Consider the following 24,211-nt stretch of genomic DNA (forward strand, 5'->3'; position numbering starts at 1 on the left):
CCTTAAGCTGAAAAANCATGGTTTGCTCAATTTACAGTTGAGCAAACTGCCTTAACAAGCCATCAGTTCTAATCTTTTCATGCTTTTAGAAAAAAATTGCTTTTATTATTTTTATATATTGATATATTGTTTATATAGCATCATTTGAAAACTTTTCCACTTGTTCAAGGTAATGGGTAAAAACACTCAACCCAATCACTAATATATAAAAACCTTAGGCTAAATTGCTGGCTGTCTCTTTTTCTCTCTAACATACACACACACACACACACACACACACACACACACACACACACACACTGGAGAGAGAAAAAAGAAACATTCAATGTTAGAACTTTGAAAAAGACTGTTTAATGGGGTAGACTGAAATATAACAAAGGAATATGTAAATTAATTTTTGTAAATGCAATGAGATATACAATATATTGCTGTGGGGAAATGAATAAGTCAAGATGCAAACAACTAGGGAAAAACTTTTAAAACCATAAGATAAAGAGATTTCTCAAAAAGAAAACAGAAAGAAAGAGATCCCAAAGTCATAACTTCAATCAAATACCTTTCAGGTTAAAACCACATCCGAAACAGAGAAGAAAGGTAGAAAGCTAACTGTTTTGGAAAAACACCTAAGTTAATTATGAAAGGTTTCACCCTATCCAATACAATTTGCATAGTTATTTGGAGCTAAGCATATTATACCAAAAAAGAACTAAAATAATTATGACTATTTATATAGCATGCTTATCTACATGGAAATTTGGGATAACCAAGAGAAACTGTGACAATTACATAGTACTTTACAATATCATTAGTTAAATACAAGTAGTAAAATCCTTTATGTTTACCAGCAAGAAACAACCAGATATATAGTGCAAAATGACCATGGTCATCATTTGTAAGTCATAAGCTATCATGGAAATTTTGACCCATCAAATCATGTCTTTGATTATTTTGACTTGGAAACTCCAGACATGAAAGGTGTAGACTGGTAAAATCTAGATCATGCTCAGCCCCATCACCTGTGTGTAATAAGTAGGTACGTTTTACCTGGGTGTAATAAGTGCTCATATGATTTAATTGATTATAATCCAGTTAACACATCTGCAAGGACTTCTTGGAAGAAAGGAATTATGTGAGAAGTCAAGACACTCAGTATTGTTTAGACCAGAGCAATAACTTGGAAATTGGTCAAGGGAGCAGAAACAAGCACTAGTGAATGGACTGAGAATATGAGCATGTGCACATCAACAGAATTTACAGAATAAAACCAAGGAAGATCAGGTCTCTGTTACAACGTTTGCAGGATGTTAGCATTCCTTTGATTCATTAAAAGGCACAGGAGTACTCAGTAGAATCAAATAACAGTGTGGATACAAAAAGATTATTTTTCTCTTGAATTTTTATTTATATTGTGCAAAATGCTTGTTCCTCTTTTGTCTCAGAATGAAAGTAATGTCACTACTATCTTCTTGTATAGGACATTTTTATTGGTACAGAAAGTAACATGCTTTGCATTTGACTATCATGCATGGGGTCAACAGCTCCAGTCTGACACCAAGATACTTCATTCTCAATGGGATCCCTGGGCTGGAAGCTGCACACACCTGGATCTCCCTGCCATTCTGCTTCATGTACATCATCACTGTTGTGGGCAACTGTGGGCTCATCTACCTCATCAGCCACAAGGAGGCCCTGCATCGACCCATGGACTACTTCCTGGCCTTGCTCTCCCTTACGGATGTTAGTGGGTTTACTTCATATGTCCCTAATATGTTATGTATCTTTTGGTTCAATCTCAAAGAGACTGACTTTAATGCCTGACTTGTGCAGGTGTTCTTCATCCACATGCTGACAAGTATGGAGTCTGGGGTGCTCATGCTTATGGCCCTGGATCACTGGGTGGCCATTTGCTATCCTCTACACTATTCTACCATCCTCACCAACACTGCAATTACCAAGGTTGGGTTTGCCACCTTCAGTAGAAGTGTGTTGCTCACAATCCCATTCACTTTCTAATCACATGTCTTCCCTTCTGCAGGGGCAAACTCATCCACCACACCTACTGTGATCATATGTATGTGGCCAAATTGTCCTGTGGCAACATCAAGATTAATGCCATCTATGGTCTAGTAGCTGTCATATTGATCGCAGGATTTGGTATTTTCTGTATCTGCATGTCTGACACCAGTATTATCCGGGCTGGAGTAAATCTGTCATCTGCAGATGCTCACGACAAAGACTTTAACCTGTACATCACACATATGTGCTATTGTTATCACCTATGTCCCAGCCTTCTTCAACTTCTTCACTCTCCACTTTGGAGGATGTAGCATACCTCACCATGTCCATATTTTCATAGCCAACTTCTACCTATTGGTGCTTCCCACTTTGAATCCAATTGTCTATGGAATGAAGACCAAGCAGTGAAGGAGTGATCAAATTATTTTTTAGAGAGAAAGATATTTTGAGTATGAGCTAAATCTATGGTTTAAAATTCTGCATTTAGTATTAGGGTAAAGAAAAGCATTATGGAGGAAAAGAATAGAGGAAGAATTCATAACCATGATGTCAGGAGAAACTACCTGTCCATATTCTGCTATAATATTTATGAAATAATCACAAAATTTTGAACCTGAGACCTCTAATTTGATAGAAAAAATAAAATCGATAGGAAAGAATATTATTTTCCATGCACTTAAACTTTAGTTAGACCTGATGGAATGAATTCAGAGAATGGGAATCTAAAATTTGAAATAAACTTTTCATTTTTTCATCTAAGGCTCTCTGTGGGAGTACATAGAAAAGAATAAAGATGGTCAGATAGTTGAGAGACTCAAGAAGCTTGGACAGTTAACATAGATGCAGGGAAGCCAGAAACACTCATAGAATGTTTGTGCTGAATACCAAGTGTCTGACCATCCTTTTTATGCCATATTTATGTGAAACTTGTATAACTTTAGAGAACAAAATCATCCATGTCTGCTCATTTATTTCTGATGTTCTTCTGCCCAGGTAATTATTTGGATTTATATTTATGTATTCTTGTGCAGACAAATGAGGCTGCAATAGATATGATTATTGGAGCTCATCATAATCTGGGAAGAATCCTTTGGAGTAGATATCAAGCAGAATTTTGAAAAACACAGTGGACATATGTGACTTGAGGAAAGGCCTCATGAGTAGAGGAAAGGAGACTTAAAGAAAATCTGTATAATTTTCCAATCAAGGATGGAAGGGATTGACTGCTTTATTTGACTTTAACACAGGGGGAGAAATCGTAATCCAGGACATTGAAGAAAGTTGTATTTTATTTAGATTTCTTAAAATAACAGAGAAAAAAGTAACAGAAGTAAATGATAAATGTAGTCTTCAGAAATAGCAAGACTGAATGAAAAGTGAAAAAGAATGAGACCATAACCCAAGAAGTAGTTGGAGTAATAGAATGTGATCAGGGAATGGACACAAATAGATAATTAGGTGGAAATTTAATTATATTAATAAAGATTATATTCATATTACTTGCAAAAATGTGGAATATATTTTAATATTTTATTATATTATACATAGTCAAATTACTGTAAAATGTATTAATTACATCATGTTTTGTAAGGTAATTTCACATTTGGAAGAAAAACTTGTTATTTTTTTAAATACTAATATTATAACAGTGCCCCTATGTAACATAACTTATGATCTTATAATCGGTAAAGTTGCTATACTGTGGAGTTATGTTTTCAGATTTTGTAAATTTTATTCATTGGGAATTTTATTTAAGCAAAACTAAAATAAAATACGTTTCTTAAACTGTTATTTAAAAAATTATATATTGGGTCAGGTACTATAATAATGCTTCATATATAGCATTATAGCATTTCATTGAACTTTAAGTCAAAACTATGGGATAGCTATAATTATCCTCATTTTATAGAAGAGGAATATGAGCACATAAACAGCAGGACTAGTTGAATCTCAGAAGATTAAGACTAATATTTAAATACAATCATATTAATAGGCCTCTGTTGTGGGGAGAAGGTGTGGGGGGGCATCAACAACAGCGATAGCAACGAAGCAGAACTTGACCACAAAATTAAAAATCCGGGAAATAAAATAATAAATAACATTTGTTTGAGGTAGCTGAATAACAATCCCCAATTAATTTTATGCCATCTTTCCCATTACAAACTCAAAAATGGGTTTAAGGAAACAACAGCAGTATAACTCTGAAAACAAAGAATCACAACAGAATTAGAACCAGCAGTCCAGAATAGTTGGATTTTTTAAATTATAAGGTAGATCATGATGGAAGGAACTTCTATAAAGTATTCATGGGGAAAGAGAGAGAGACAGAGAGAAGCAGAAAAGGACAGGAGAGGAAAAGACCAGAAAAAATTGTGGAAGACACTTCATTTCAAATTCCATCTCTTGCCTTAAGGTCCAAGTTGTGAGCAGGACTCAGTGTGCCTGGTGGAAACGCTCCACACACACCCCATCAACCTCACACAGTTTGATTAGCTCCAGAACCAAGGTGTCAGGTATAAAGTACTCACACTTAGATTACAATTTAGTTAAATCAAAACCATTTTAAACAAAGTGATAGTAATACTTCCAAAGGGAAGGAAGTGGGAAGAAATTACAAGGTGATACAACATAGTGGAAATTATCCTGTTCCTGAAGCATCTCCAGAACAATTTGGCCCACCATTTCAGGTCACATATGCAGAGGTACAGAGACAGAGACAATGGAACAACAAAACAAACCATGAAGATAGAGGGACCCAAACAACGAACATTCCATATAAGNCTTCATGGAGTCATTTTTTTAACTCTATGGTAAAAACAAGAGAGAATGAAAAGTTTTAGACAGATGAATGGCATAGGCTTTTATTTTGGAATAACAATTTTTTCTGTGAAGCAGAAATTTTTTTCCAAGTAAACTATTGGCAAGAGTGGTTCAACATATAGAAAATGCATTAAAAATATTTGTAGGGGTGCCTGGGTGTCTCAGTCAGCTAAGCATTCTACTCTTGGTTTCAGCTCAGGTCATGATCTGTGAGTTTGTAAGTTCAAGCCCCTCCTCAGGCTCTGCCGCTGATAGTGCAGAACCTGCTTGCGATTCTCTCTCTCCCTCTCTCTCTGGCATCACCCACTCATGCAGAAATCTTTCTCTCTCAAATTAAATAAATGAACTTTAAAAATATTTCTAATGGATATAATTTAAATCTTGGTCTCATATCTTATACTTCTGATATATATAATTAAATATAAAACTGAAATTTTATAATGGAAATAAGAAAATATCTTTATAAAAATGCTAAGTTCTGTCACTTCCCAAACTTAATGCAAATATATGAGCAAAAATTGATCGATTATGGGTCACCTTATTATCTCTCTTTTTAAAAAGTCCCCTAGAAGATCTTGATGCAGTTTAGTATAACCAGTATGGACACCATAGTCTCCAAGTTAAGAACCTCTGCTCTATAGTTAATTAATACCTCATACCCATTCCTATTTCCTTGAATTTCAAATATAAAGGGAGAGAATTTATATTGAGACCCAAATGTAATCTTAGAATATAGTTGCATTGATTTAAATTTTACCAAATTTAAATTTAATCTTATGTGTAGTGTATTGTGTTCAACAAAACCAAAGTTTTTATTTAAATAAAAGTCTTTCCAAGTAGTCAATTTGAAAGTGTCTTAAGTTGACCCCCTTATTGATTGCAGGATAAGGCATCCCAGCGGATGCCTGAAACCACAGAAAATACCAAACCCTATATATTAAAGTTTAATTTATAAATTAAGCACAGTAAGAGATTAATGACAATAACTAATAAGTAAATAGAACAATTATAACAATATACGGTAATAAAAGTTATGTGAATGTGGTCTCTTTCTCTCTCAAAATATCTTACTGTGCTGTATCCCCCTTCTTGTGATGTTAGGGGATGACAAAATGCCTACCAGTTGAGGTGAAGGGAGGTGAATGATGTAGGCACAATGATGCATTGTTAGGCTACTACTGACCTTCTGAGGTCATCTGGTTCGGGACCACAGCTGATAGGTAAACTGACATAGCAGAAAGCAAAACTGCAGATAAGGAAGAGGACTTTGGTACTCTTTTCTAGTAATATCATTAATGCAAAAAGCTAAACAAAGCAACATCAACACAGTTAACAATAAAATTTTATTAAATGCTTAATATAAAAAACTTCTGGAAATATATATACCAGAATTTAGGCTTTAATAACATTTACTTTAGGGGCCAGGTGAGATGTGAGTTTGTGGGGTAATGAACCTTTATTTTCTAATGTATGTCATTTCCCATGAAAGGGCTGAAGTATGGAAAGATTTTTTTCTTCAATAAAAAAGAGGAAGGGGGGGGCGTGCCTGGGTGGCTCACTTGGTTGAGTGTTCAAATTTAGATTTCTGCTCAGGTCATGAGCCCAAAGCTGTGGGATCAAGCCCTACATTGGACTGACTCCATGCTGAGAATGGAGCCTGCTTAAGATTCTCATTCTCTCTGCTGTGCCTGGGTGGCTCAGTCTGTTAAGCGCCAGACATTAGCTCAGATCATGATCTCACAGTTCATGGGTTTGAGCCCCACACTGGACTCTGCGTTGACAGCTTGGAGACTGGAGCTGTAGCAGGATTCTTGCACAGAGAGTCATGACATCGAGGCTTCTCTTTCCTGGAAGCAACTTTATTCCAGCGTCGCTCAACAGGGTTTGTACCCAAAGAACTGAGCCCCAAACACCACGTGGTGTGGGTTTTTTTATATACTTTTTACTTCTTTGTCTCCCATATATGGTAACACACAACATGCAGTCTGATTAACGTGGTTTCATGTTACAAGGTTGTGAGGGATGTCTTCATATATAGGAATAGCAAGGTTGCCTTGAGATGCTCTTTTTTTTTTTTTTCTTTCTTAGTGAGGGGACCCTACCGCAGAGCCTGCTTTGGATTCTGTGCCTCCCACCAACTCTGCCTCTCCCGTGCTCATACTCTGTCTCTTTCTCTCAAAAGTAAATAAACACTTAAAATATTAAAAATAATTTTAATTTAAAAAAGAGAAAAAAGGAAAAACAATTCGATCTTTGTCCACTGTAAAATAAAATTTAAGGCAAAATACTATTTTGGAAAAAGTTTGCAAACTATGACAGCAAATGGGTTTATACTTCAGAATTGACGATGCCTCGCAAGCAATAAGTGCAGAATAACATCTCCACTAAAAATAGATAAGGTGAATGAATAATCAAAAACTGAGAAAAACAATGGAGCAAAACCACTTGAAAAAAATGTTCATAATTACTGCAAATGAAGTTATTTTTAATTGAAGCTAAAATACCAAAGAGATGTATTCTCACCAGTGAAGCTGGAGAAAAGAGAACATATAATAATCAACACTTACAGAGGGGACAGACCACTAACGCTGTATGGAAATAAAAATCAACACAATCCTATGGAAATTATTTTTTTCAAACACTTACCAGTATAATTACAATTGTCCATGCCTTTTGATCCCATAAACTTCAATCCTAGTTCTTAATATCTTAACACAGGAAAAATCAATAACATGGAGTTGATTACAATATTCATAGAGGAATTATTTTTGGTAGAAAAAATGAGTTATAATTTAAATATGTAAGAGTAATGAAATAATTGTATTTGGTATACATTTTGGGTGAAAGAAGTTTAGTTATTGAAAATTTGATTTCAAGTTATATAGAATGACATAGGAAAATGGTCACAAAATAATATTATCTAGACAAGAAAAATAGTATTCAAACTTCCATATACTCTGAAATGTGTAAAAAAAAAGAATATTAAACATAATAATTATAAAATGAGTAAGTGAAGTACAGAAAACTTTTATCTTTTTAAGATTTTATTTTTGAATAATCTGTACACCTACAAGGGGCTCAAACTCACAACCGCAAGATCCAGAGTGGCATCCTCCATCAACTGAGCCAGCACGGTGCCCCTGAGGTACAGAAAACAATTTAGGGTGGTTATTCCTCTGTATTGGATTTACAAGTGACTCCAACTATTTTGTACTTTTCTGTGTTTTCCAGAGTTTCTACATAAAGCAAATATTTCTTTAGTAATAAGAGAAAAAAAGTTTTAAATTTACATCTTTTGAGAGAGAGAGCAAGCGAGCAAGCTTGAGCAGGGGAGGGGTAGAATGAGATGGAGAGAATCCCAAGCAGGCTTTGCTTTATCAGCATGATCCGATGTATGACTCAAACTAATGAACTGGGAGATTGTGACCTCAACTGAAATCAAGAGGCAGACACTTAATAGACGGAGCCACCCAGGTGCCCTAGGGAAGAAAAACTATTCAATGATGTTCATCACCACACTTGGTGGTCACATTTCCCACTTGGGAAAAGGCATTACTTTTAATGTGTTTGGTTTCTGTTGTTTCCTTTTCTACTCAGAAGCTTCCATATATAGATCTGATACCACCAGACTGAAAGTTTATTCTCTTTCAGTGAGAATCCCTTTGAGATATCTACTTCTGGAGCCTCAATGATATCTAATTCTGGAGCTTCAATCCACCTGGGACATCTTACTTGAGAATCTCCAGGGAGACTAAAAATCTTATGTAAGAAGATGCCATTCCAGATTTTGAAGAACTCCTAAGTATTCTCAGCCATGAATAGAATTGTGCCTAACACTGAGGTGAGTTTGGGCAATTTTCAAAAATAGCTATTTTAGGAAAAGTAACAATATTGATGGCTAAGAATGCAATGGCCTAGAATTGTAGACAGTTTTAAAAATAGGTAATATTAGCAAGAGGCAATGAATTTCTTTTTCCCTTTACTTTTGCAGAGGTAATGAGTCCTTTCTTCCTGTGTGGCTTCTGCTGGACTGTCTTTCCAGTCACCCATTCATTTTCACTGTGGTGTTCACCTAAAAGGTAGCAGACACTGGAGACTGTAATCTTTACATTTCTCTGGTCCAGGACAATGAAATGATGGTTCCTTCATGAGGGGACATTTCAGGAGAGGTCTGGGAGTACTCACTTATAAGAAGAGTTTATTTACATGAGAGGCAATCACCTTAGGAACCAAAGACCATGAGCCAGTGAAACTTGTATTCCTTTGTATATTCTCTCGTGGTGACTTCTCTGTACCCTGGCCAGAAGGAGTGGATGTGAGAGTGATTTCCAGACAGCTTAGGTAATAGGAATCTATGCCTTGTGTCTTTAGAGCCCCGTATTACATGTCATCATATTGCAAGTATCTATACAGTCCTGCTGGATGGTGGGATTGTTGGGCATTGATCTGCTGCATGGAAAGGTGCCCACCCAGAGCTGAAGGACCATTTTATTTTTTTTCAATTGAGAGAAATATTTAACCAGTTGGTAACTACAACTTTCTCAAACATCCCTGAATCTGTAAATTCCTTGTAGCATCATTGAGTTCTTTCTATTTCCTCTACAAGAAATAGCAATCCAAAAATATGATATTAATTTTTATACTGATAACCTGTCCAGTTATAATGTAAGAAATATATTTTAAATTAAGCACTGTAGACAATTAGTAATCATTAAAACTTCAAGGGCTTCCCAAATATAAATCTGTATTGAAAATGGTTACGAGACTAAGAAAATGTGGAAAAGCAGAGAAGTCATACAGAAAGTCTGCTGCATCTGATTGAATACATCCCTTTAATAAAATTTTTATAAAAATTTCATAAAACTAGGTAATGATTTAGAAGCATACTTTTTTTTCTTATCAATACTTCCTTTGAAATGTCATTGTGTAAAAGAGCAAGATACTGATATCTGATAAGTCCTTACTAATTCAAACAATCATTTATTCACGTATATTTTATTGAGTATCTAACATGTATTATCTTAAGCAAGTTATAGGGAACATTATTGGCAGATTTTACCTGGATTATTAGCTTTCTTCATAATTTTCAAGGCAGGACAAAAGTCCTGTTTATAAAGACTATTCAGTTTAGGGTGCTTCTCTAAATATANATTGAGAACGGTAGTGAGCCTGTCATCTGTAGGTGCTCGACACAAAGCCTTTGGCACTTGTACGTCTCATATCTGTGCCATTGTGATCACCTATGTTCCAGCTTTTTTTACGTTTTTTGCCCACCGTTTTGGAGGACACAATATCCCCCACCACGTACACATCATTGTAGCCAACCTTTACCTGCTCCTGCCTCCTACAATGAACCCCATTGTTTATGGAGTCAAGACCAAGCAGATCCGAGAAGGTGTGGTCAAGTTTTTACTTGGAGACAAGGTTGTCTTTCCTCAAGACAAATAAATTGGAAAATAGACATATTGTTAATTGGGGGGGAATAAAAAAAGAGTGACTAAAATGGTATTAAACACATGAGGCCCTCTAATATGTAGATTTTCTGAAGACTTTGAAAATATCTACTATGAAATGTTCTGTAAAGATCTGTCAAAGAAGAGAATGCAGAATAAAAAAGTTATATACCTGTTGCTTACAAGTTTTATGTTTTACATAGGGTTTATAGACTTCTATGTCTAGGGAGAACTGGCTGGTAACAAGACAGGCATGCAGGTCTGGTGTTAATGTTCTATTGTCTGTGAGAAGAGGCTATAGTGATGGGAGAAAGGATGCGCTCTCCCTAAAGAACAAATTTACCCCAATCAAGCACATTATGGCCATGGGTAATGTAGGCCTAGTATTGCAATATCCTCCAGTATTTTTAAAGACAAGTTGGATTCAGATGTTTTCTCTCACCTAAAATTGGTTAAATATGATTTTAATTACTGAATAAATGATTTTTAAAAAATACTCTACAGATTATTCCAGACACATCTAGGAGTTATTTTTTTTCCCATTTCAACAGTTCAACCTCCATTTAAGATGTGCTTATGATATATAATTGTGATCTTATCAGTGANCGATTTTAATTACTGAATAAATGATTTTTAAAAAATACAGATTATTCCAGACACATCTCGGAGTTATTTTTTTTCCCATTTCAACAGTTCAACCTCCATTTAAGATGTGCTTATGATATATAATTGTGATCTTATCAGTGAGACAGACAAAAGCAATGGTTAGGTTACTAGTATGTGTTATAATTCATTCATAATTCACTAATTTTTGAGATACTTATTTAGGTCATATTATTTGTCATACCTTAGGTTTCATGAAGACGAGGCATCTCTCACCTCAGCGTGCTCAGAATCTAGGGTATGGCCAGGGATGCATGGATGCAGTATGGAAAGAAGAAAAGTTGATAAAGAAGAGTTGGGGGAAACACGAATTTTGTATTCAGACAGTCCCCGAATTTAAATCTTTTGTCTTAATTTCTGGTCACTAGATTTTAACAGGCTATTTTATTCTTTCTAAATTTCAGCTTCTATACTTTTTATTGGTTGTGGGGAAAACATACCATAAAGATTTATGAGGCTAGTTAAATGCTCTAATGCAAAACAAAACAAAACAAAANTGCACAGGAGGAAATATAAATGAAAGAAAGAAGAGGGATGACAAAAATGGATGCAGTATGGAAAGAAGAAAAGTTGATAAAGAAGAGTTGGGGGAAACACGAATTTTGTATTCAGACGGTCCCCGAATTTAAATCTTTTGTCTTAATTTCTGGTCACTAGATTTTAACAGGCTATTTTATTCTTTCTAAATTTCAGCTTCTATACTTTTTATTGGTTGTGGGGAAAACATACCATAAAGATTTATGAGGCTAGTTAAATGCTCTAATGCAAAACAAAACAAAACAAAACAAAAACAAAACACCAAAAACAAAAAAAAAACCCAAAAGACCTCCCAAAAACCCCTTAGTATAATTTCTAACATATACAAACTACTTAATAAGTTATAGCTGAGATTGTTGTTATTAATATAGCCTATGTGTTTCAACTCTGATTCCTCCTGAATATCATAGTTTGAGGAGAAATATTTCCAATTATATAGGCAGTAGAAAAATCAGTTTTATTTTATCTCTCAAACCTGTCATCAAAATCAGCCAACAGGTTTTTCTGGATACCTTCTATGTGACTGACTCCATGTTATGCACTGAAAAATATAAATGAATACAAGAACACTAATGTATTTCTAGTCTAGTAGAAGATATAAAATACAGTGCAATCATTATTATAAAATGGTAACGAGGTCATTATACAAAAAATTATTACAAAATTCATTAAAAGTAAATGTTTATCAATGGCCATTGGGGGTGGTAAGTAAAGATTTTCAGAGAAGGCACTAGATGAGTTGAATCATGTTATCTGTATAAGTATTTTAAGAGAAAGTGTGGATGGGGATTATTATATTTTTATTTTATTTTTAAAATGCTTTTATTTATTTCTTAGAGCAAGAGAGACAGCGTGAGCAGGGGAGGGTAAGAGAGAGAGGGAGACACAGAATCAGAAACAGGCTCCAGGCTCTGAGCTGGCTGTTAGCACAGAGCCCGAGGCAGGGCTCGAATCCATAAAACGCAAGATCATAACCTAAGCCAATGTCAGACGCTTAACCTACTGAGCCACCCTGGGGCCCCGGGGATTATTATTTTTAAAAGTGAAACAATATACACAAAACATTGAGGGTAAACCAAGCATTGCCCTTCTGAGCCTAGAGATGTTTCAGGATGACTGGAGATAAAGGAGAAAGGAGGAGGAGCAAAAGACTGGGTTGGAAAGACAGATGGAGGCACGATCTGAGTGCCTTATGAGTTTCAACATGATTTCCGTATGCCAACCGCTGCTCTTCAACTTTGAGAGATACCAAGGTCTTAGAATTGCCCTTGACCCGAAAGCAGCTACAACCCCATTTGTCACCTGCCTGGACTCCTCAGATCTCCAGCATACCCTCTGCCTCTTAAGCCTATCTTGCTCTCTTCCTTGTGCAAAGTTATGCTCTCAACCCTAGAAAGTCCATTTTCTCAGTTTCTACTCACTTCAACAGCCCACCCCATCTTCCCAACATTTGAGTCATTCCAGCTGAGGGAAGATTCCTTACATATTCCTCCTGAGTTTACTTTCTATCAAAGGGTTGATAGCTTGTCACCACAGAAAAGGCTTTCAAGAAAATAGTAATAACAGCAAGAAACATACACAGCATTTATTTTCTAGGTACTTTTTCCAAGAAAAAACTTATTTGATCCTAAAAACAACTATGAGGATGATGCTATTTTAGGTCCAGTTTACAGATAAACAAACTGCAACATAGAGAGGTTAACTGACTAAATGAAAGTCATATATCTAGTAAGTGATAGAGCATGGATTTAAACCCAGGCCATTTGGTTCCAGTGTCTTTGATTGTAATGTCTATAATATACTATGTGGTTTCTCCAAGAAATTAAAAACTTAAGGGTTTCTGCCCACTCTTTATGACTGGGATGGTGAAGTCCCCTAATGACCCGCACTACCTCAAGTGATTATTTATTTATTTATTTATTTATTTATTTATTTGGGACAGAATGACGTGTTAAAATTTAGAGGTCTGACATCAGGTTCTTCAAGGTGCCTCATGGTACAGTGTCATGAGCAAACACTATTATTGCCTCTTTTCTGGTTCACCCTGACAGATGACTACTATAAATATCCTGAGGGCAAATTTTAGCAATTAAATACTTCACATTGTAACTTCTGGACTTCTTCCCACCATGAATGTGAATATCAATTCCTTGTTTCAATGGGCCCAAATAAAAGAGTACCAGTACACCCTATCTGTAAGTGTTGTCTAGTATTCCTGATTTTCATTATCCTGCTTTCATTTTTTTATAGCACATAGTTCTTTCTATTTTATGATACATCTTACCTATTCATTATGTTACTGTTTATTGGATGCCCTCCCCAACTCTGCTTTTTAGGATTTTAGTATCATGAACACAGACCTTTACCTTATTTGTTTACTGGTATGTTTCAAGCTCCAGTCACATGAAAATGCAATGAAAGCATTTCATCAGGGACATAATCTAGAGAAGGTGAGTAGGAAACTCAATGTTGAGAAAGGGACATTTCATTTCCCACATGGAAGTACAGAAAAGAGCCAACTAGACAAGAAGAAAGAAAACAAAAGATCCGTATCTGACATCTTACATCTCTAATTTTATTTTATTTTATTAAAAATTTTTAATGTTCATTTATCTTTGAGAGAGAGAGACAGACAAAGGGTGAACAGAGGAGGAGCAGAGAGAGAGAGGGAGACACGGAATCTGAATCAGGCTCCAGGCTCTGAGCCGTCAGCATAGAGCCTGATGTGGGACTTGAACTCACAAACAGCAAGATCATGACCTGAGCTGAAATTGGACACTTAACCAGCTGAGCTACCCAGGGGTTCCTCTCATTTTATTTTATACCAACGTGTGAACATTTTCCATGCCAATAAGTATATTCCCAACTTATAATTTTTGTTCTACAGAGTGATCATATATTTTGTTTTGTAGGGGACAGGTTTCTTTTTAGGCTCGTCTGAAAATTAAACTGGCAGAGAAACTCACAGAAAAAAAGCATGCACATTTTATTGAATTTTTACATGTACATTGGAGCCTTCACAAGAGAATGAAGTGAAGAAATGACCTGAGCAGGAAGCTTTTATACTTTTTAGACAAAGAAACAATGCATTTGGGAAGAATTGACACTGAAGTTTGGGTTCTGGGAAGTAAATGGTGAAGAAGTAACTAGAAAGGTTACAGCGTAACAAGGTTTGTTTCTAGTTTCCTGCTGTGCCATTGGTTGGCTGGGAAGTCTGTTTCCCCTAAAAGAATTTATTTCTTGTCTCTAGGCAAAGGAAAAAAAGAAAGAAAGAAAAGAAAAGAGGGAGGGAAGGGGACTTATTCTGCACTTACTTCTTTTTTTGGGGTTTTGTTTTTTTTTGTTTTTTTATTTATTTCTGAGAGAAAGAGAGAGATAGCATGAGCAAGGGAGGGTCAGAGAGAGAGGGAGATACAGAATTTGAAGCAGGTTCCAGGTTCTGAGCTGTCAGTACAGAGCCTGATGAGGGGCTCGGACCCACCAACCGTGAGATCATGACCTGAGATGAAGTCAGATGCTTAACCAGCTAAGCCACCCAGGTGCCCCTCTGCATTTATTTCTTAATTGCCTTTAGCTCAAAGTAATTTTATGGCAAAGAGGCATAATTTGAGTTTACAGATTTTGGTCCTTTAGTTTTATATGGGAATGAAATTCAATATTCAAAATTAAAAAACACTGTATAGTGAAATAAAATATCTCACAAAACTCCTCTCTGGGGGCAACCACCATCATCAGATCCTACATGCTTTCCCAGATTCTTCCATATATATAGACTTTTTAAAATCTAAGTGGCAGTATACTCAGTACTTCTCCCCTTTTCATTTTACAATGTATGTTGTTATTCTTGTATGCCATATCTCTTTATACATAACTTCTTTTATCTTTGTATGATAATTTCCCTCTTTTACATTTGGAGTATATCTTAACAATGTTGGGGGGCAAAAACTTTACAAACCTCATTTTGTCCATTTAAGCTTAAATGGAAGCTTAAAAATTATTTCTGGGAGGAATTACTGGATCATGGGTCATCTTCCCTTTCTTCAGAGAGGTGATACCAATTCGTGGATTGCACCTCCATGAATATAGGACAAGATCAGCTTTTTTCCTACATCCAATGAAAAATGTTTTAGCAAGTTTTCAAATATTTGCCATTTGGAGAAGTAAAAATATATCTTTTTACATGTTTTTCTTATTTTGAATGAAATCAAACATACTTCATTCTGTTTATAATTGATTTTTATGTGTACTATCTATTTACACCTTCACTTGCTGTCTTATTAAGAATTTGAGGGGCGCCTGGATGGGTCAGTCAGTTAAATGTCCGACTTCAGCTCAGGTTACAATATTGTGGTTTGTAGGTTCAAGCCCCAAATCAGGCTCTGTGCTAACAGCTCAGAGTCTGAAGCCTACCACAGATTCTGTGTCTCCCTCTCTCCCTGCCCCTCCCATGCTCCTGCTCTGTATCTCTTTCTCTCAAAAATAAATAAATGTTTAAAAAATTAAAAAAAAAAATTGAAAGTGATTTGTTATAGCTGTTTACTTATTTAGGTATTCATTCCTTTGCCTGTGATGTGAATCACACGCCTCTGTGCCCTTGGGTCACTCTCTGGATGTTGTTTGTGTCTGTTTATCATATGAATTTTTTTAAAGAGTCAAATGTATTTATCTTTCCTTTAAAGACTACTCAGTTTTATTGCAAGTTTAGGATAGTTTTTGTTCATCTGAGATTAGTAAAATAAAATGTTCTCTGGGGTTCCTGGGTAGCTCAGCTGGTTGAGCGTCCAATTTTGGCTCAGGTCGTGATCTCAATGATATTGAGTTTGAACCCCATGTCAGGCTCTGTTCTGGCAGTGCAGAGCATGCTTGAGATCTCTCTTTTTCCCTCTTGCTCTCTGACCCTTTCCCACTTGCATTCTCTCTCTCTTAAATACATAAATAAAGTTTAAAAAATATTATCCCATATGTTCTTTTATATTGTTCTTTTATTTTAATCCTCACCACTTAAAATAAGTGAAATATAACATATGTGCAAAACAGTGCACTAAGCTTAATAAACTGTCAGCATTCATGCAACTACAGTATAGATCAAGAAGTAAAACACTGCCAGCCCCCGGAAGCCACTGTCATGACTTTTCTACTTACTACCTTTTCCTCCACAAACCTTCAAATAGTTACCACTATCTTAACTTTTTTTGCCAATATATCCTTGGTTTTCTCTTTGTACTTTCATCATTTAGCATGCATCCCTAAATGTTTAGCTTGATATATTCTGTTATCTATGTTATATAAATGGAACCATATAGTATATGTTCTTTTGTGCCTGGCTTCTGTTGCTCAACATAAGAATAATCCATGCTGTTGCACATAACTGTGATTCAGTCATGTCTACTGCTGCATCACAATCCATTATGTCAATATAGCACACTTCTTTTAATCCATTCTACCATTAACAGGCATTTAAGTTACTTTCAAGTTTGGGCCATTATGAATAATATTTTTACACATTTCTTCATACTCATATGAATGACATTTCCCTGATCCAGGTTGATCTGTTAATAGATCCTTCTGAATGTCCAACCATCCAAAAGCAGAGACCAGTATTTGAACTCCTGATATAAGACCATTTCCATAGGAGAATGGCCAGCCAATTGTTGGTGGAGTCCATGACAATGGGAGTAATAGCAGGAGTATAATTTCCTTATGCGAAGAGATATGAATGTCAAATACAAATATGCCTTTACTGCCTGCAATATTACTCATAGAACTAGTACCTGTGGCTAGGGGTTCATATTACATTATTCTGAGGCCAAGTAACTCATTTTTCAAATGAAGAGCTATAACAGTGTAATTACACCAGTGGAATTCATGAAATTTACTAGGTACTTTATGACCCAAAGCAGATGGGCTGAGAGAATAATGGAATAGATTATGCATGAGAAGGAAAGCTGCCAGCTGGGGAAAAACCTTCAAATGAGAGCTGCTATCCTATAGCATATGGTGTATGCTTGAATAAGGACAATTTATGGTGCCATATCCTCTCTAGCCAGATTTTTAAATCCAGTAACCAAAGGATGGGGAGAGGAGTAAACTTTCTCACTATTACGTGTCCTAACTGAGAGGGTTCAGGGAAGGCCACCTCAGAACATGCCTCTTCGGCATGTGGCTTATTTAGAGCTAAAAGACAATTGAGGCCCGGCAGACACAGAAAGAGCTTTTCACTTCCCTTTTACCTTCCTAAAAAAATTTATATAGAGGGTACTGTACCAGGAAGACAGCTATGACCAAAAATAACTTTTTATATGGGAAAGATGTATCTGCATGGTGCGGCAAACGTTTGTTTACGAAACATTTGTTCTTCTCAGCTTCCTGTGAATTGTCTTCCTCCCCTTTGAGACCTCATCTCCCTTTCCCTTTCTGGTTAGCTGAGGATGGTATATAGGTTTGCCTCACTTTCCAAAAATAAAGCATCTCTAGAACATCTTTTGAAAGCTGAAATGGCATAAAGCAAAAGAAGAAATTACCATTAATTTATGTGGAAAAAATTTTGAGCATTTCCAGAACATATTTTTGCATTCCCATAACTATGGATTGGGCCTATTGGAGGTCCTAGTTCTCAAGAGAGATAAACTTCTACTAGAAAATATAACCATGATTCTATTTAATTAAAATGTAAGATTACCCCCCAATCATTATGGATACATCACGGTATTTTCCTAACTGGGATGGTTAAGCTTGGCTATCAAGAAGAAATTGTGTTGCTTTTACACAGGTTTTGAAAGATGAAATTAATTTATGGCTTGGCTAGAAACATTGCATATTTATCTCCGGAGAGACTGAAAGTATAGTTTTTAATTCATGGACAAGATAAGGGCAGTAAGATTTATGATGTGTCATTTAAAGTCTGAATTTTCCCTGGAGACTCCAAGGTCAGTTTGCAAAAGGCCTCACTGATTAGCAGATACTTCTTAAATGCAGAAATTTAAATGACCAAGAAATAAATACCAAGATTTTAAACCTCATTAGGAACAGGGAAATGCAAATGAAAACCACAATATCATATTTTGACCTATTTATCAATTTGCTACATGAAAACACTTTACAGTAAGGATGGCTAATCAGAAAATAGAGCAATGGAAGCTTCTATACTGTAAAGTCCAAAGTATCAGTTGGTACACTCCACTTTGGACAGTATTTTGAACTTATCAAGTAAAACTAAATGTATCCTACAACCCAGTAATTCAACCTCAGGGATACATCCTAATGAAAGTCATAATTCTGTCTGTGAAGATCTGGTTTTCCTAAAGTAGGCTGCAGGTGGCAACATAATAATCAAAAGCCATGATGACCAACATAACAGTTAATATTCCAGCAAATGTTTGGATGAAGATCATCTGTGTAAGGCAACCGTCAAAACTGATCTCCCTCATCAGTAAATGTAAATGTGAACGAAGTCAATAGTGGCTACCATGAACAAAAATGAAAGCCCATCCAGGTGTACATAGCTTGCAACCATAGAACTCTCATTAGTAAGAAACAAATTGTGAATCTGAGTGCCATTCAAGAGAGATACCTTTCTTTTTTCAAATTTGGGAATGGTGGGGGGAGGGGTGGGAACATGACAAAGATAAAATGATCAAACACAATAGCCATTGGGAGTTAGGAATCAGATAGCAGCACAGGGTGGCTAGGTCAGTTAAGCAGCAGACTCTTGATTTCAGCTTAGGTGGTGATCTCACAGTTTGTGAGTTTGAGCCCTGCATGAGGCTCTGTGTTGATAGTGTGGATCCTGCTTGGGATTCATCCTCTCTTTCTGCCCCTCCCCTGCTTGTGCTCTATCTCTCAATAAACAAACAAAGAAACTTTTAAAAAGTTAGGAATCAACTAAATATTTAAGGAGATCATATGTCAAGCTATGTAGTTTGTATTTCTCAATTTCAACAAATATTGTTGAATAATTGTTGAAATTGTTAAATAATTATAGAAATAATAATCTCTACAAACCTAGGGGAAAAAACAAGAAATAAAGACAATTTGAAGTTTCTAATATTCAGGGGTCTAGGGAAGAGATGGGGGGAGGTAAAACATGGAAAAAGAAAAGATAGATCATAAGAAAGTTTAAATCAATTTTGAAAGTTAAAATCAATATGATTTCTTTTTTTATTTGAATGTGTAGGATGTTGTATCTGCAATATAATTCTAGTATTTCCAGAATGAAAATGTTTAGTTTTATCACTTTTTTCTTCCAATCTGAAAACTCAGCCCTGTCTTTCCTCTGGGCTTACCTTTGTTGTTGTTGTTGTTGTTGTTGTTCACTTAAAATTCCACTCTTTCATCTTCACATACCTGTACTTTAACTGCGTAATATGAATTAAAGTTTTATTTTGTAATGCCTCCTCCCACATTCCAAATGCCATCACCCAAATGGAAGTAATTCATTGGCTTTTCATGCCTTGAGGGACAAAGTGGGTACTTGTTTTGCATGAATTTAGTCACTACTTAACAAAATAACAGAGATTCCTCTCCCTGTGATGCTTGAAGGACTTCAATACAATTGTGTAAACTTTCTCCTGGATTCCACGGAATACAATAAGCCAGTCCAGTCTATTAGTCTGCCGGGAAACTTTGGACAAAATCACTCTTATAGCAATGACTCCTCAGTTTCAATTGTTTGTAATGCTGACTGTATTTTCTACCACTTTCTTAGGAAGAACATATTTTCTACCATTATCTTAGAAAAGAAAAATAGAAGGCAGAATTCAGACATCAGATTGGAGAAAAAGTTTTTAGTGCAAGGTATAACGGACAAGATCATTTTGATCTCTTTCTCTTCTCGGTAATTTGTCCTGCTGCCTAAGTTTATGGTGTAATGAAGAGAGGCTAGATTATTTTGTGTACTTTGAAGCTACTCTGGGCTGTACAAGTGAAATGATACCCTACAGGTAGAGTGTCAGTGGGAAAGAATTAGGGAATATTTTGCTTAGCAGTGCTTCTGCTTTAAACACTGGGGATGATGGCTTTTTAAAAAAATGGAATAGTGGAGCCACTGGGTGATTCAGTTCATTGAGTGCCCAACTCTTGGTTTTGGCTTAGGTCATGATCTCACAGTTTTGTGAGTTCAAGCCCTGCGTCTTGCTCTGTGCAGGCAGCGTGGAGCCTGCTTGGGATTCTCTCTCTCTGCCCCTCCCCTGTTCACGCTGTCTCTTTCTCTCTCAAAATAAATAAATAAACTTTCAAAAATAGAGTACTTAAACTCTGAATATTATCTCCCTCATTTAACAAAGTGGAAGTTTCATTATGGGTAATTCCTACTTATTGGTGGGGGGCAGGATGGAGGGCAGCTGCATATGTAACTAGAGTAGATTCTCAAAATGATAACTTTCGTGTAAAGTAAAAAGATGTATCACAGCAGGTACCCCTACACCATGGAGGAGATTTAAATAACACTTCTTATTGTACTTTTGCTGCAGAGGCTGAATTCCTCCATTCCTGCCTCAAAAGCTTCGACCTATTCCAATGAGAGCTTGAAGGTTAGAGGTTTAGCTCTTGGCTACCAGAGTTTAGGGCCTTCCATGAACAATAGCATCTGCCTTAGCCATGGCCCAAGGCATCTCTCAGGAACACATTGCTGCCAGCTTCTCTCCTTTTTGGTCTATTTGAAATCTCTGTAGGTCATTTATACCTGTGCTGCAATTTCCTTTCAAATTGTCTTCTAAGAGTAGTGAGAAAATGGCGTGACCAGAGCCATTTTAAAATAAAACCACAAGGGAGCCTGGGTCATTTAATCGGTTAAGCATCCGACTTTTGGTTTCAGCCCAGGCCATGATTTCACAGTTTATGAGTTCAAGCCCTGCATCAGGCTCTGCTCTGACAGTGCAGAGCCTACTTGGGATTCTCTCTCTCACCCTCTCTCTCTGCCCCTAACCCAGTCATGCTTGCTCTCCCTCCCTTTCTCTCTCTCTCTTTCTCTCTAAATAAATAAATACATACATACACACATATATACATAAATAAATAAATACATAAATAAGTAAGCCATAGCACATACTGTACAGAAACTGTCTAACCTGCCTTGGTTTGAACTGGGCCAAAATCTTTGGGCTGGGCAAAATGGCAATTGTTTTAAGCAGGTGCTTGAAAGTTAGCAACAGAACAGACATCCTGATCACAACAGTAATAGTTGTGGACTTTCCAAAGATAAACCCAGCAGTCTGTCAGTGTATATCCCAGAGTAGTTTTAGCCTGTTTAAAACACTCATGGAAACTTTTTTCCCTTTTATTTGGCTCATGTAATTGTCCCCTTTCCTTTTCTTATAAAAATTCTTTGCTTTTGCCCTACAAGTGAGACACTATTTGGGTTTCTACCTGAATCTGTGTTTCCCGAATTGCAAATCTTTTATCCCAAATAATCGCTCATTTGCCTCTCATTGTGGCTCTTTATTTTCAGGTTAACAGAAGATAATGATCACATGGATCCTGGATTCATAGAATCTAGCAAGTCCCTAATGTTGAAAGCATAGAGTATCAATCCACCTGCACCCACCAATGCCTATCTGGGCCAAGGCACTATCATTCTTCATTATTACTATCCTCCGTATTTTTCTCCACAGATACTTACTGTTAGCTTAAATTATACCTCATTAGAATTAACCTCTTAAAAGATGTTGGGTTTGAATCCTGATCACAAAGAAAGAGTTTCATAGAGATGTGTACATAGCAGCCTTGCTACACTGAAATTGGAGGACTTACTAGATTATGTCAAACTCATACTAAAATTCCATGACTGAGGAAACAATAAAAGAGTAAGAGAGCTCCTAGGTTTTCTAACAGAGTATGAAATAAGTGTGAATATATTTTAAAGATTTCCTAAGTGCCCATTTTATCTTCCTCGCCAATTACACAATGATGCATTCTAACTTTTTTCTTTTTTTTTAAGTTTATTGATATATTTTGAGAGAGATAGAGGCAACACAAGTGGGGGAGGGGCAGAGAGAATGAGAGAGAGAGAGAGAATCCCTAGCAGGCTCTGCCCAATGTGGGGCTCGAACTCACAAAACCATGAGATCATGACCTGAGCTGAAACCAAGTCAGTTGTTTAAACTAAGCCACCTAGGCACCCCGCATTCTAACCCTTTATCTTATTATTTTCAAGCTCTTCTTCCTTTATGATTGATTATGTCTGTACATATTTTGTGAACTTAGATTCATTCACCCATTCATTCATTTATTCATTCATTCATTTGTTCACCCACCCCATAGATGCATGTTGAGTACCTGCCAGATACTGTTACAGGAAGCAAGATAAATTACTGAATAAAACAGAGTCCTGCCCATGTACACTGTTTACTACAGGCTTACTATTCTTTCTCATGGTAAGGTTTTGAGCTCAGTGGGTTTTCATTTTTCTAATAGCCAAGACCTTACCCTCTTGAATTTGGATGAATTTTTATTCTAAGCTATTCATTGCCTAAGTTTTATATTAGTAAAGACTGGACATAACATAGGTAACTATTAACTGAAGACTTATTTAAAAAGATTTCACACATTAAAAAATTCAAAATTATAAATGAGTAAAAAAATAAAGAAATAAGTATAGATTATTTTTGAAAGGACAAAATTAAAGCTGACACTAGATTGACATCTGGAGAAAGAAAATGAAGAATAAAGTTTCCAAAATTAGAAGGAAATTTTTACTACAAAGTTCTCCAAACTAGGAATTGGCAATATTTTTGCTCAATGAGGGCATGTCCTTGTCCCTGCCCTCTATGATCTATCCATTCATTCACTTATTCATTTGCTCATCTACTACCTTTAACATTTTGAGGACACGTTAAGTCAAGTACTTTGAACACATAACTAAAACCTCAGTTATGTGGGGTTCCAGGGGTAAGAGTCCAGGATTAGGGGTGCCTGGGTGGCTAAGTCGGTTAAGTGCCCAAATTCAGCTCAGGTCGTGATCCCACAGTTTGTGAGCTCAAGCCACATGTCAGGCTCTGTGCTGACAGCAGAGAGCCTGGAGCCTGCTTTAGCTTCTGTGTCTTCCTCTCTCTGCCCCTCTCCCACTCAGGATCTCTCTTTCTCAAAAGTAAATAAAAACATTAAAAAAAGAAATGTTTATTGTTTTAAGCTGTAAATCCTGGGGTAATTGAACTATATTTTTACTATTTTTAAAAAGACACCATAGTGCCTATAGCTAACATTACTGTGTTGTATACTTAAACATTTGCTAAGAAGGTACAATAAATCTTACAGTAAGTGTTCTAACTGTGAAACATAAATACCAAGTAACAAAGGCAGGAGACAACTCGTGGAAGTGATAGATATGTTTATGTCATTGATTATCATAATGATTTCATAGGTGTATATTTATTCCCCAAATCATGGTCATATATATTAAATATGCATGGTTTTCTTATGCCAATCATACTTTAGTTACGATGTTAAACAAAGAAAACATAAACTAATTAAAAAGAAATCCTCACAGGGGAGTTTATAAAGTATACTTCCTATCACTGATTTCCATTCTCCAGACCTCTTCCCAGAAAAATGTCTGATACTAGTTTCTTGTGATTCCTTCCAGAGCCAAGTTATGCATGGACCCTCATTTCCTTTGAAAGCTACATAGCATCACATTATATTGATATACAATAATTAAATGTAAATAGTTCTTGGTTAATAATCATCTATATTATTTCTAATCCTCACAGTAAAAATTAAAAATATGA

General features: G+C 36.1%; 1 protein-coding gene across 1 annotated transcript; it reads left to right on the top strand.

The window, feature by feature from the left end:
• Nucleotides 1–1,521: 1,521 nt before the first annotated feature.
• On the top strand, nucleotides 1,522–10,284 carry LOC144223836 (olfactory receptor 52N2-like). The gene is given in 3 exon segments (XM_077754615.1): nucleotides 1,522–2,005; nucleotides 2,008–2,209; nucleotides 9,993–10,284. Coding segments are annotated over 3 exon segments (978 nt in total).
• The last annotated feature ends 13,927 nt before the right edge of the window (nucleotides 10,285–24,211 follow it).

Source organism: Crocuta crocuta, unplaced genomic scaffold (assembly GCF_008692635.1).
Source record: "Crocuta crocuta isolate KB4526 unplaced genomic scaffold, BGI_CrCroc_1.0 scaffold212, whole genome shotgun sequence".
NCBI classification, from domain to species: domain Eukaryota; kingdom Metazoa; phylum Chordata; class Mammalia; order Carnivora; family Hyaenidae; genus Crocuta; species Crocuta crocuta.